The sequence below is a fragment of the Coturnix japonica genome, chromosome 1, assembly GCF_001577835.2.
Source record: "Coturnix japonica isolate 7356 chromosome 1, Coturnix japonica 2.1, whole genome shotgun sequence".
Classification (NCBI taxonomy): Eukaryota; Metazoa; Chordata; class Aves; order Galliformes; family Phasianidae; genus Coturnix; species Coturnix japonica.
In genome coordinates this window covers 148,577,206-148,591,722 of record NC_029516.1, presented here as the reverse complement: position 1 = coordinate 148,591,722, position 14,517 = coordinate 148,577,206, and the positions used below count along the sequence as shown (strand labels likewise).

At 41.2% G+C, this 14,517-nt stretch overlaps 1 protein-coding gene across 1 annotated transcript in view; it reads left to right on the top strand.

Annotated features, from left to right (window-relative positions):
• Positions 1-14,114, top strand: part of VWA8 (von Willebrand factor A domain containing 8) — a 153,133-nt gene extending 139,019 nt beyond the window's left edge. The window contains 5 exon segments of the mRNA XM_015851727.2: positions 1,779-1,904; positions 3,047-3,205; positions 11,196-11,294; positions 11,633-11,871; positions 13,746-14,114. Coding sequence (XP_015707213.1) covers positions 1,779-1,904; positions 3,047-3,205; positions 11,196-11,294; positions 11,633-11,871; positions 13,746-13,854 — 732 coding nt within the window. The 3' untranslated portion in view covers positions 13,855-14,114.
• Positions 14,115-14,517: the final 403 nt, after the last annotated feature.

Here is a 14,517-nt window from a genome sequence, read left to right as displayed (position 1 = left end):
TTAAGAAGGGTTTTTTTTTCTGTTAAAAAATGCTTAGAAATTCATAGAATCATAGAAACATAAAATGGCCTGGGCTGAAAAGGACCACAATGATCGTCCACTTTCAACCCTCCTGCTATGTGCAGGGTTGCCAACCACCAGACCAGCAAAGGAATCAATAAGCCTATGGAAGAGGGGATTTCAAACTCTGTCCCAAATGTAGTTAATGATAGTGGAGACTGCTAAGCTAGGGTACAAACAAATTCCTGGATACCCCACTGCAAAGCTTGTTTAGAGCTAGGCTAGCCATAGCACCACTGAAATGTGTCAGGGTGAACAACTGACTGAATTCACAACTTAAGAAATCTTTTACTCTTTAGCCTTATGATGTAATTTACTAAGAGGCTGAGGTTTCTGTGTATTGCAAGAATCTGTACAGCTTTTGGCATAACCTAACTAAAAAGACCTGTGCTTGTCACAGCTATGTTAACTCGATACTGTAAAATGAGTTAATCAAAACATTTTCCCTGTGGCTTTGTGTTCTTTCTGCACACTTATTTTCATAGATGACTAGTCCATTACTTTAGAGTAGCTATTGGCAATAGGCAGTAATCCAAAACGCCTTTTTCCATATGCACTAAAAAGAAAAACCTCATAAATTTTGACCAAAGCAATTTCAAAGATTCTCTTAGCCTTAGGAAACCATCATCCTACTGTTCAGACTGTACCAAATTGCAATGATTCATCCTCTCAAATCCCAGGCCTGCCGTTTGCTTGGGATTTGTAATGTAACACTTCCTGCTTCTCAAAGAGCAACTGATTTTCATTCCTGAAATCCAATGTCTCAGGCAGTTTGTGTCCTGCTGGATATTTGATTTACCTCCAGCTGCTAACCAGTAATTTTGCTGAGCATGCAAATGCATTATACATATATACATTTAAAATCATATGGCTAGATAATCCAGGCTGGCCTTACTACAACTCCAAACCGAACATTTAAGCAGAAATGAAATAGGACTTAAAACACATATATGTACTCTTTGCCGTCTTTAGATGATCTTATGACATAGGAACTATGATGAAGCTATCCATTTAAGGTGTTCTGAAATACTTGAGTCTTTAATCTTCTGTGCTTTTTTCTACATTCTGCATTTCCATAAATACTTGAGTTACTGGATGGTAGGGCATTCTCAACAAGCAGGCTGTATATAACTGATGTTCTTTCAAATAAAATGAAAAAAATAAAATAAAATTAAGTGAGATATCTCTTGAGTATCACAATTTTCAAGGTTTTTATTCTAAAATAGAAAAACAGTATTTTGCAAGTGTTGGTTTTAAAGAAGTCACTTACTACTACGTAAGTTTAATGCTGCTTAGTTTTAGTTTGAAATCAGCCACCTTATTTTTAATTATGCTTCTTAAATGAAGAGTGTGTAATAAATTGCCAGTTATGCACGTCCCTCTGGTTGCATGCAGCTTTGTACAGATTTGTTACTCAAATTTCCAGCATATTTGCAAGAAAAAAAGGTTAATATTTCTACAGTCCACAGGTAAACTCACACATATCAGAAGACTTTAAGGAGGGCAATATTATGGAGGAATGTATTCTTTGTCAGTATTGACTTTTCTTTCAGAGAAAGAAAGGAAAAGAGCTATGAAAGTGTATTCAGGTTTCATTGGCTTTTGCCAAAAATAATAAGCAACGACCAAGAAAGCTCATAAGCCTGTAGTAGGTCTTAAATTGTCTAAAATGCCTTCAAATCACCAAGTGAATTAAGGTTTGTTTTTTTCTGTTATAGGCCAAGGGTAAGGAAAGACAATGGATGAGACACCAAGCTGTTGGAGAGCTAGATGATGCCAAAATCATTGATGGGCTGACAGGAGAGAAAGCCATTTATAAGCGACGGGGAGAGCTTGAGCCACAAGTAAGTATCCAACATGCAGCAGGGAAAAGTAGGGGAGGGCTTAACAGGTTTGATGGTTTCTTAATGGCTGTACCTGTGCAGAGATGAGAAACTGTAAAGAACTGTCTCTGGCTCAGGGATTTGCAGAGACAGATGCAAAATGGAAAATTTGCTCCACCTCTTCTTACAGTCTTCCACACATTTGCTGTTGGCCACCCTCAGAGAGATGCTGATCTAAGCAGTCCTTTGTTTTGATCCAGTGCAACAGGTTTAATGCTCTTGTATTATTACATCTTTTAATTTTGCTTTAAAAAAAGGAGTAGGATTTAATGGATCACTCCTCCTGTTCTGTGAGGGTGCAGCAGTCCACTGAGAAAATAATGGAAGAGTAAAGCACACAAATGCTGGCAGCTCTTTCCAGCTAATAGAAGCAATTTAGGTATCTGTTTTTTAGTGTGGCTGTTTTCAGTCAACTCTTATTTAATAGCCATTAGCTTGTATTCAGACTGATCTCAGCGCACACTGTATAAAGTCTCTCCTTGGAATGTAATGTGCCAGTAATTGTTAAAACAGATGGAGGTTGTTTTCAGGAAAAAAAAAATTAATGGTTTGGGAATGAGAATGAAGAGGAACCTAGTTGTAAATCAGAACAAGATTTCAAGCATTTTTAAAATATTATAAACCTCAGCAGATTAGACTTTCTTCTAGGGATCTCTGTTGGTAATGTAAGCCAAGGAAGAAGGTTTCCATTATGAGCATTGGCAGACTGAGAAAAGGTGAGATTATTCTTTCTGACATCTGAAGAATAACAAATGAGACCAGAAAAAGTATTTTCCTGACAAGCATGCATGGAATTTTCAAAGCTATGTTGTTTCCAATCATTGAAGGTGAAGGGAAAGAATGAATTGAGGTATCTGTTTGGCAACTGCTTTGAAACACACAGAAAAAAATATTTACATATATATACATATTTATTTATATATATATATATACATACACACACATACATTTGGTTCTTTCTTTAGAAAAAGAACAGATTTTGCTAGAGAAAGGCTTTGTGCTTTGCTCAGTCTGCTGGGTTCTCTTTCCCAAACATGTTATCCATAGTGCTGTTTAGGTTTTCCACTTGTAGTGTGTAATTTTCTGCTGTGTTTCCTTGCCAGCCTGGGAGCCCCCAGCAGAAGCCTAAACGCTTGCGTTTAGTGGTGGATGTTTCTGGAAGCATGTACCGCTTTAATGGGGTTGACGGACGACTGGAGCGGTCCATGGAGGCTGTCTGCATGGTCTTGGAAGCTTTTGAGAATTATGAGCACAAATTCAAGGTAATTACAGCTGTTCTAGGAGGTCCGTGCTTACTGCACAGACTGTGAGGAGCAGCGGAAAAAGTGTTTCAGCGGTCAGTCTAGCCAAAGGACATTATTCATTCCTGCAAGGAAATAAAGGCACTAATCTGTTTCTGGCAAACTGAAGAATAAAACTAGTGAGTGGATAAGAAACATTACATGCTTCAGCAGGGGAGAATTCAATTTAAGACTCCAATTTTTTGCTGAAATATGCTGCCTTCTTCTGCCTTTACTGATGAACTTGTTTCTTGGAACAGAAACACTTAAGACTGTAGAACACAGGTAAATATGAGCTTTGGGACGTGCAAAAATGTCCAGCCTTTCCATCTCATCCAAGAGTATGAACAGTAGTACTTTGTGATGGAAAGCGACCAAACTTATTTGTCCATTAGTTGTGAAAGCAAGAAAACCATTTATTGTGCTGAAAGACACTAGGTCCAAAATGTTATTTAATGGTAGCCTGCAAAGGAAATGCCAATTCATTTTGTGCTCCTTTTTGTCTCTGTAAACATAACCACGGCCTCAGGTATGTTTCTTTAACTTCAAAATTGACAGAAATGGCCAATCTTGACTCTATACTTGACAAACTCAGTGTTTGATGGAAGAATATAGATGTCAATACTGAAGAGCATCTCAATCATGAGACTTAAAATTCATCGGAACAAAATGTAAAATGTTTTAAGTAAAGATTAGTATAATACTTAATCCAAATTGATTCAGCCAGCTTTGCTTCGTGTTGTTCCTCTGATAGCATAATCTTACAGGTTTCTATTCTTCCGTAGAATTTCCTCTGAAGAACACCACATATAGCGTTGTCCTCCTAGAATGTCTTCTAAAAAACAATCATCATACAAAAGTAGTGGATGCATGGATAAATATAATATATTGCAGTCAACATGGCTTTTGAAAGGGAAGCAAAGTATCTGAAGCATCTATATGTATGTGACGGGTGAGGTTTGTTGACTGTCTCCTTAGCCAAAAGCATTTGTCAAAAGGTCCCTTACCATCAGTTCATATAGAAATAGAACTGCTTTAGAGGCAAAAGGGAAAGCTCTCAGAGAAATGAACTACAGCTTGAACTAATGAAAACAGACAACTGTAAGTGGCCATTTTTCAGAGTGAGGAAATAAAGGAAGGCTGGTGGAACCGCATTAGGATTTGTGCCAATCCCAGTGATGTTCTGCATATTCGTAAGTGATTTGGAAAAGAGGCTGGATAGTCAAGTGACAGAAGTTAATATCTGTATGAAATTATTTGGGGAAAAAAGGGAAATCCGACTGCAAAAAGTGAGAGAAAAAGAGCTGGCAGTAAGTAGTGACTGGGAAATAAAATAGCAGATGATGATTGGTGCTATCAAATGTAAAGCAGTGTAAATAGAAAAAGACATTCCTATGTTAAAAATTATTAGCAAAAGAACAGAGAACAATGCAGAAAGCATCAGAATGCTGCTGTAAACATCCTTAGAGCATCCACTTCAGAAGTGAAAGAAAGGACGTTATCCATACTATCTCTACACAATCTCTATGAGTCAAGAGAGCTATAAGGCTAATTTGTTACTTAAAATGGAGCAAGGAGTGATATAGCAAAGAGAAAAAGTTGTTTGCAGCTTCTACATCTGTTCAACTTCAGTCAGCTCTAAGCAACATCTCTTTCATTTAAAGGCTCTTTGCACTAGAGAGAAGATTTTGGTGGGCCAGTAATAGCAGACTGATTTGGGGCTGGCCAGATTTACTGTGAGCTCTGTCAACCTCAAAGCTGCTTTTGCTCAATGGAAGAAAATTGTTTTTCTTCTTCCATATACCTCTGTTTGCTGTCCTATTGGGATTTCATTCACTAAAAGTATAATATCTACAGAAATATTACAAGGCACCCTAAAGATGATGAGAACACTAAACAGGATGTGGCCTTAAATTTCACTGGCTGCTGAAATTACCCCAAAAAAATGAGTACAAATGAAGCTGTTTATTAACTTGTCAGATTTGTCTTTACACGATCCGATAATTAAGCAGATTTTAACCAAAACTGCATGATTCATTCATATCATGGCAGTTACTAAACCTGAGATAACAAGAATATGCACCAGAATAACCAGAACACATGCCAGTTCTTCTGTTTCTGATGAATGCAATGAGATCTTCAAAGAGTAAAGTGCTTTTCTAAATACCATCAACTCCATTCTCTAACAACTTCTCTGGACAACCTATTCTATTGCCTCCCAACCTCAGGATGAAAAAATTTATTCATAAAATCTAATCTAAATCTGCTACAGGCTCAACCCGTGTTTATTCTTGGCATTGCTTCAACCCAGATGCAGCATTTTGCACTTCATCAGGTTCATGAGGGCCCGCCTTTTTAAGCCTGTTAAGATTCCTCTGGATGGCATCACTTCCCTCTAGCATGTCAACCACACCACTCGACTTGGTGCCATCCAAAAACCTGCTGAGGGTGCATTCAGTCCCACTGTCCATGTCACCAACAGAGATGCTGAATGATGTCAGTACCAACCTCTGAGGAGCACCACTCATCATTGGTCTCCTTATGGACGTTGAGCCATGAACGCAACTCTTTGAGTACAACCAGCCAACCAATTCATTCTCTACTGAATGGTCCATCTGTTGAGTCCATGTCTTGCTAACTTAGAGACAAGAATGTTATGTGAGACAGTGTCCAATGCTTTACCACTTTGTTCTTTCTCTTTCTATCTATCCCCTTGCTTTCTCAGGGTGGTGGTCTTACAAAACTGAATGTTTTATCCTCCAGATATGCCCACTGTTACTTGTTCCTGTCTTAGTCCCATTTGGAAGGATCACAGCAACATGTGCTGCAAATTTGAGGGGTTTCTTGCATAACACGTGTTGAATCTGGGGAACGTTTGTTAAGTGGGACACTCAAAGGAGATTTTCAAAGTAATATTGCTGTCTCCAATTATCTAAGCATAGAAACCAATTCTTTGCCTTTGTTAGATATCACTTTTCTACTGGTACCTGGTTTAGTTCTTCACTAAGTAAGGTTGTGAATGTGTGAGGAGGTAAGGCTGTGAATATATGAGGTGGGTTGATTTATCCTGCTGGCTGACCTTTCCTCATGCATTGTATCCCTTGGTAACACTGATGGTGATTATGTGATTGGTCTGTCACTGAAAGAAGGTTGAGAATACTTCATTCTTTACAGAGTAGCTAAGTATTGGGTATCTGACTGTATCAAGCAGATGATGATGTTATAGAATCATAGAATTGTTTAAGTTGGAAGGAACCCTTACAGGTCAGCTAAGTCCAAGTCCCCTGCAATGAACAGGGACATCTACAGCTACAGCCAGGAGAGTACCAGCAGGTATTTGTCAGCTTTATATGCTTGTGCAGAACGAACTGCCTCCTTCCATGCCCCATAAGTGCAGGCAATGAATCATTCCTTGTCAAGGGGGAAATGGGAGGCTCATCCTACAGTCAGGAAATCCATTTAAATTAAGAGCCATGCTTCAGAGCCCTCCTCCATTGTCATCTCGTCCACGCTTCCCCTGAAGTACTTTAATAAAGAAAAGAGTGGGAGTGATTGAGGTAATAGAAGCCATGTTCCCAATCTCATGCTAGGGATGGAGGTTAAATATGTTCCTACAAATGCACCTGACCCCTTCAGATGTGTGGGTACATAACCTACTTGTCTGTAAGTTATTATAAGCAAGTTGCTTTGCAGGACTGAAATTCTTACATCTTTTCTATGGCTCATTGTACATGTGAGTTATTGGAAAATGTACAGAAAGGCAGCTCATTCTTTGTTATAGCAGGGAGAGTGTTACATCTGTCACATGAACCATATGGTTCTATATCATCCTTAATTACTGTCATTTACGCACACAAAGGCAGATTTAGGAGGCATGTCCAGTAAATTATACAATGGCAATTTTAGGAAGCCTTTAGAAAATGGTAAGCGGTTCAATGAGTGGCATATTACATAACTGGTAGGAAAAACTTATAATTGTGTTTGTAGTGGTATGAAAGGGAAAATGCAGATTCTGTATGGCAAGTTCAGCATTCTCCATTTGGAGAATTTACCTATGGAGTTAATTTCTTGTTACTGTTATTACCTAATATCTTATTACTCTTTATTACCTTATTACTTTTAATTCAGGAAAAGAAAAAAAATGTTTCACATGCTTGGCAGAATAGTTTCCTTTAATAATGTTTAATATTTAATAATAAACAGAAGACTTGATTTTAAAAAATGTTCAACGTTGTCCAAAGAAGAATCTGGACAATTTCAGTCTGGAGAAGAGGAGGCTCAGGGGAGACCTCATCACTCTCTATAACTACCTGAAGGGAGGTTGTAGTGAGCTGGGGGTCAGCCTGTGAAGACGTAGCCTTCCATGTTATCCAGCAGCAGCCATCCATTCAGTGCAAAACACAGCCATTAAGTGAGGGTTGTTTTAACCAGTGGGAAAGAATGGTCAAATTAAGCTACTTGCAGAGAATATGTTTACATGTTGGGTACTCAGAGCTGAACAGGGCAGTTCTTGGCTCAGTGTACCCGAGGCTATTAGAAAACAAGTCACCGTACCCAACAATGTATTAATTCAATGAAGCCTGCACTGTAGCAAACAAATATTTTGCTGCTAGATTTGTCCTGAGAGCCTGTACTTGTACTCAGTTTTGTGGGGAAAAAAATAAAAATAACAAAATAAAGTGTAGGTTTTTTTTTCCATTAAGCTCGTATTGTAGCTCTTCTCTCACTATTAACTTTATCCCTGTAAATTCTCCAAGGGGATTTATGAGAAAACTGCAGTGGATCTAAGCTTCTCAGAGGTTCTTTCTCTATGCTTCTCTTTAATTGTGTTCTGCCCCCACTGCAAGTGCAAGGAAAGTGCCTCTGGTTTTAACAAAGCAAGCACGTGCCCTTAGTAGTTGAGGTTCACGGCTGGCCAGGGCTCTGTAGCTGTCCTTTCTCAGCAGGAGAGCACTGAACACTAATGGTTTGTTGTAATAAAATACAAGTTAGAAGGAGAAGGAAAGCTTGAATGAGCACTTATCTGGCCTCACAGCTCCCCAGAAGCAACCTCACTCTTAATGAGCTTTTGGCCACTTCTTGTCCCTGAGTTGACTTGCGGGGAGATGAGAGGAGTGTGAAGGGTGGCACGAGTTAGGGCTGATGACTGAAGCACAGCATGGGCAAGGTATGGTCTGACCCTGCTTTTGGGGAGGCTTCACATAACCCAACCTGCAGCAGCCAGGAGGAAGTGAGCAAACACTTCTTCCCTGCAGCCTGATTGCACTTCTGTAACAAATCACAAACTGCTTAGTGAACTGTTGGCAAGGAAACAAGAAAACAGATAACATCTGTTAAATATATGTACTCGCATGCATGCATGGGCACACACAGAAAACAATGGATGGGTGGCCAAGGTCAGAGCAGACAGGGTGTGATGGTCCCAGGTGAACAGCTGTGCTTGCCTGCAATAGTTTGCAGTATAGTACCCAGCTTCTGCATCCCCACCTTGTGCAGGAATGCAGAGGGGGTAAATCCATGGGGTTTGAACTAGGAGTTGGAATCATATGATCATAGAATGGCCTGGGTTGAAAAGAACCTTAAAGGTCATCTAGATATAACCCCCCTGCTATGTGCAGGGTTGCCAGTCACTAAACCAGGCTGCTCAGAGCCACATCCAGAGTCAGAGCCATCCCTATCACACAGGCTGCCAGACCAAGTTCAAACCCAGCCTTCTCAAGATGAAATCCACCATCATGGTGTGCCAATAACCAAAATGGTGTTCCCAAGTAGCAAAGCACGGCCTCTTCCTGTGGGCTCTTCCTGATTGCAAGGACCTTGGGGATGAAACCCATGAAATGCTGGGCAGGATCCCACTATAGAGCAGTCAAACTTCTTTTTGCAAGGGAGAATGACAGCACATGGTTTTCCATAATCACGTTGTTGATTTTAAGGGTGATACAGAGCTGATCAACATGCATGGTTTCATAATTTAAGAGCCTACCCTGAAGATCTGTGGATGCTGCCCACGTTACGTAAAAACCACATTAGCGCTGTATATTTTCTGCTCCATTAAGCCAGTGCTTTATTTAGTTCCTCTGATTTCAATACTGTTGTAAAACAATACACGTGTGTACTCCGTGTGCTCTTCAAGTTCCTGGCTTAGTCTTGTATTCATTCCAGAGAGTGCTGAATGTAACCTTAACATTCTACTCGAGATCAGTGTGTTTTCATTTACTATTGTCTTTTCTCTGGGAATGGTACCAGAGGGGACAACAGAAACACCATGTGAATATTCATCAGGAAAGAGAGTCTGAAGAGTTAACAGTGAGGAAAGAGTGTACAAGCAGAAGGAGGTTTTGAAGAGAAAGTGTGTGGCAGACAAATAAATACATGAGGGTGGGCAGCAAATACGAGACATGGATGAGCTGAGAACAGGAGCTGGAAAAGCCAGTGGAACAGAATGATGTGGGAATACATGGAAACTAGATTGTATAAAGGTTTTTGTGGTGAAACACTTGAACAGGTTGTCCAAGGAGGTTGTGGATGCTCTGGGCAGCCTGGTCTGGTGGTTGGTGACCCTGCACATAGCAGGTGGTTGTAACTGAGTGATCATTGTGGTCCTTTTTAACCCAGGCCATTCTATGATCCTGTGATTTCCAGAGGAAGAAAGTCTGGGTTATGTGAGGCTGTCCTGAAACAGTTTGACCCTGGATGAAATAACCTACAGTGTGTGACACGTGTGTTGCTTTGCAGAGGGAAGTGTCACATTTAGAAATATTACAGCTGCTATAGCTTTCTTTTAATCTTTATATATTTTTAAGTAAATTAGCCATATGGAAACAAATTGAAAGCTTTGTTGAGAAAGAATGCTGCTTCTCCAATCTCCACAACCTGACTTGCACCAAGTAAAATTATCTTCAATGGGAAAGAAAAGACAGAATGACTTTAAGGACAAGACCTTTCACCATATGATTATGTGGATATTAGGGATGGTGATCCTGCCAAGGACCTCCAAGCACTGCGTGAATAGAAGGTAACAAAGAGGCAAAATATTGCATAAGAGCTCCCTGAGAGACAGCTCAGCACCAGCTGATCAGGGGAAAGGAAAGGCATGTCCATGCTCCAGGGGCAGGTCACACAAGCTGCAGGACACCGGGGGTTTCTCCAGGCTTAGGATCCTTGCACCATGCTCCATCACTTGGTGCAGACAGCTCTTAAATCTGCTTTTGTCCTGCTGCTGAATTCTCCCATGGGGTGATTGCTACATTCACAACACAAAGGGCAGGGCAGGACCTTGCCATAAGTCAGCTTGTATTGGTTTTCATGTAACTCTCATGTAAAACAAAAGCCTTCCAACTATAACATTGTTTGTTCAACGAGATACTTGAATTAGCACAGCTCTGCATGCAGCCTCTTTCTGGAGGGAATGCTGTACACTCTCTGTCCTTCAAAAATGTACAGAGACTGTTAGGATTCACTGCTCTACATACATTTAGCAATAGTTTTGATCAATAATGCGCAAGTATAAGGGATGCTGATCTACTATACAGAAGGGCTGGTAGTGCCTTTTTCCAGAGCAAAATGAGGTCACGAAAACAATTCATCTGACATGGGAGCTGCTCTCAAACAATGCACTTTTTGTTTGTCGAGCTCAAGGGAAAGAAAATGGCTACTTAAAAAAAAGAAAAGAGTGGACAATGCGAGAGGGCAAGGTCTTGATCTTAGGCATCACCGCTCTGCAGTTGGTGCAGTGAGGTAAAGAACAGGCCATAGAAATACAGAGCCGTTCCATTATTTTGTGATTCTCTCCCATGTTTTCATGTCAGTGGGAAACTGCAAGTAGTTCCCTTAAGCAGCTCATAAACATGAGCAGTAAAGACCATTCAGGTTCTCTTGTAGAAAGGAAATGGCCTTTGATCTGTCTCATATCATCCTGACCTACGGACCGTGTGTGACTAACAGATGACTGATGAAGTTTTCTTTCTTGCAGTATGATATCGTTGGACATTCAGGAGATGGCTACAACATCGCCTTGGTTGAGAATGGCAAAGTTCCCAAGAACAATAAGCAAAGATTAGAGATTCTTAAGGTAAATCCTGCTAACAACCTATGCTGGGTAATAAAGGATTTTATGACTGCAAGGGATAAGAAGAGTGAAATAAAAGGACAGATTAGAAAGCAGCAAGTTGAAGCAGAGCCTTTCAGAGCCTGCACCAAAGTAATGGAGGCTAGATATGCCTTTTTCTGGTCTGCTATGTTGTAAATGTGTCATTTTGACTGCTTGTCAAGGGGCATAGGAAGTTCCAAACATTATGCATCCCCTAATACATAATAAATGAATATTTGCTTCCTTCTGTGCCAGCCAAAATAAATGTTTATTCATAAAGTCCTCTTATGTATTTGCATTTGGCTCTGTTGTGCACGCAGGTCATGCATGCTCATGCTCAGTTCTGCATGAGCGGAGATCATACCTTGGAAGGCACTGAGCACGCCATTCGGGAAATTGCCAAGGAAGACGCTGATGAGTATTTTGTTATTGTCTTGAGTGATGCCAATCTGGAGCGATACGGCATTGAACCAGCAAAGTTTGCCCAGGTCTTGACCACCAACACTCAAGTCAATGCCTTTGCCATATTTATAGGGTCTTTGGGAGACCAGGCAGACAGGTAAGTTTATTTACTGTGTTCCTAATATAACTGTTTCTATTCATCATAAAGCTAAACTGTGCTAGGAAAAAGCCCCATGTAGGAAGCACTTCTGATCATGGAGCACTGGCACAAGCAGCCCAGTGGTTGTGTGATCTCCTCCTTGGGGATCTCCTAGAGCTGCCTGGATGTGGCCCTGGGCACCCTGCTCTGGGTGTCCCTGCTGGGGCAGGGGCTGGAGCAGAGGGACCCAGAGGGCCCTGCCAGCCTCAGCTGTGCTGAGATGCTTTCAATACAGTGAAGGTAGTTTTTGATGTACTAGAAAGAAGCAGAGCTTGTGCTGAGGAGATTGGTTTACAGGTCCTTGCAACCCTCCTTTGTGAACTTCTGATACAGAGCATTCTGAGCATCTGAAGGGATGCCTGAAAGTTTCATCCTGGAGGACTTGGCAGAGATGTGATTCCTCTGTAAGTGCCCAGTATAAGGTGTGAATGGATGTTGGCCTCGGAGGAGTCATATAAACAAGAAAAGCTGTCTTTAAAACTTCCAACAGATTTGACACAGATACTCCCCTTGTGTTAGAGACCTAAATTCTTTGGAGGGTCTGAGCCAGCTCTTAATCCTACTACATATATTCCTACTTGAAACTCTTAGGGTACAGGGGGAAAATAAGGAAATTCTGTCCGAGCTGATGTTCCACATCTACCAAGGAGCAGTGCACACAACAGGAAGCTGCAGCCACAAATAATAACACTGCTCTTTCTGCTTCTGTTCACGTTTTTGACAGCAGGAGAGTGAGGCATGCCCCGGAGGGAACTGGCCCTCAGTATGTAGTTTCAATCGGCAGAGGTTTGAAAGAGTTTGAAAGTTACAGCTGCACTGCCAGCGTTAACCCAGTCTGCAGGTCTGTGCATCAGAGCTGCATTGTGCGCTATAAAATACCACCATTCTGGCAGATTACAGTCACAGAATGCCCTTATACATCTGCTAGTAATAAATGAGGGGGAAAAAAAAGCATTGACCATATCCTGCTGTGTAAGGAGAGATCTTGTAATTGCCGAGTTCACTGGGTATGGAAAATGCACACAATGCTGTCACTAAGATGCATCTGTGTATGTGGAAGGGCAGAATTAGACTAAGCCTTCCTGTAGCTGCTGTGGGGGAAGGACGAGCAAATTCTTTGCAGCAACTTTTTAAGAACTCGGTTTCAAAGTTCAGCTTAACTTATCATGGGAGTAATGGTGCAGAGCATAAACTAAAACTGGTTTAAAAAGCAGTAAGAAAATCCCTTCCAAGCTTGCTGGCTGGATGTGAGGGAGATGGATTTAGTGAAGTATGTCTTGTTTAGCTTTTTGTTAAGGGAGGTTAAGCTGTGAATAAGAATGTGTCAGGCTAATATTTGCTCAGAAATGTCTGTCCATCTAAGCTGCCTTGGTCTAGAAGAGGAAATACAAAGAGCACATTTAGAATCACTCGATGTGTGGAATTGAAAGAGCTGTGAGTTCAATCAAACCAGGGTATTTAAAGTAAGTAAATATATGCCTTTCTGGAGAATATGTCTTGCTGCCATCAGAACACCAGATGGGTTAATACCTTGTCGAGACACCGGTACCTTAATCAAAATACATGTTATGCACGTCAGAAAGAGGACGTGAATAAGAACTAGAAATAGCCTTGATTGTCTTGCTGAAAGGACCTCAGCAACCCAACTGCTTTCAATCTTTCCTCCCACTGCTGCTTTCCCAAGCCTTTAATTGCATGGTGACAGCAGCACAAATGACATGTGTTGGCAAGGTATTCAGAAGGAAAAAGTCCCTTCTGAAGGAGCTCCGGCTTATGGTAGGGGACGTAATTGGAAATGGTAATTCTGTCTTGTCCCTCATTCTGCATTGCAGGCTGCAGAGGACTCTGCCGGCTGGACGCTCCTTTATTGCCATGGATACCAAAGAGATCCCTCAGATTTTACAGCAGATCTTCACATCAACCATGTTGTCAAGTGCCTAGCCAGCACCAGTGCCACAGGGCAGGAATTCAATGAAGGAATCCACTCCTGCTGAAGATACGAACTCTACAGCTGAGAACTGTCAGCTATTAATAAAATACATCCTGTTCTGTAAGCAGCAAACCAACCCAAATCTTCGCTACAGCTCCACCAACTCTGTGTGTCCAAGGAACTGCAGTGAGGCTGAGGTAAACCTCAGGCTGGCAACACAGTGTATGTTCTTCCAGAGGGACAAAAAATAAAGTGTGGTTTGTGATCATTACTCTGGCGGATGGATTGCCAGCACTGCAGCATCATCTGGCACGGTCTTACTAACACGGTTCTCTGGGATTAGATAATATTATACAAAGCAGAGCCAGACAATGTGTTTCAGTGTTTTGGGTGTATATGTTTTGGGTGTATATGTTTGAATGGGTAGTTAACTCCATTTCTAATTCAATCAGGGCTGTTCTCATCAGGAAGGAAACCCTTCCTTCCTCTACTCTTGCTCTCATGTCCTGGTGGGCACTGGGGCTTCACCACTGGAGGCTGGGAACAATGGGGCAGTTTGCAAACACTGACTGTCACATGTAGACATTCATTATCTGATCAGGCACGGTGCTCAGAGATGTCAGATCTAGATAAAGTGGCTGCTGAGGAGGAAAATAAATGTCTCTTTCAGTTCT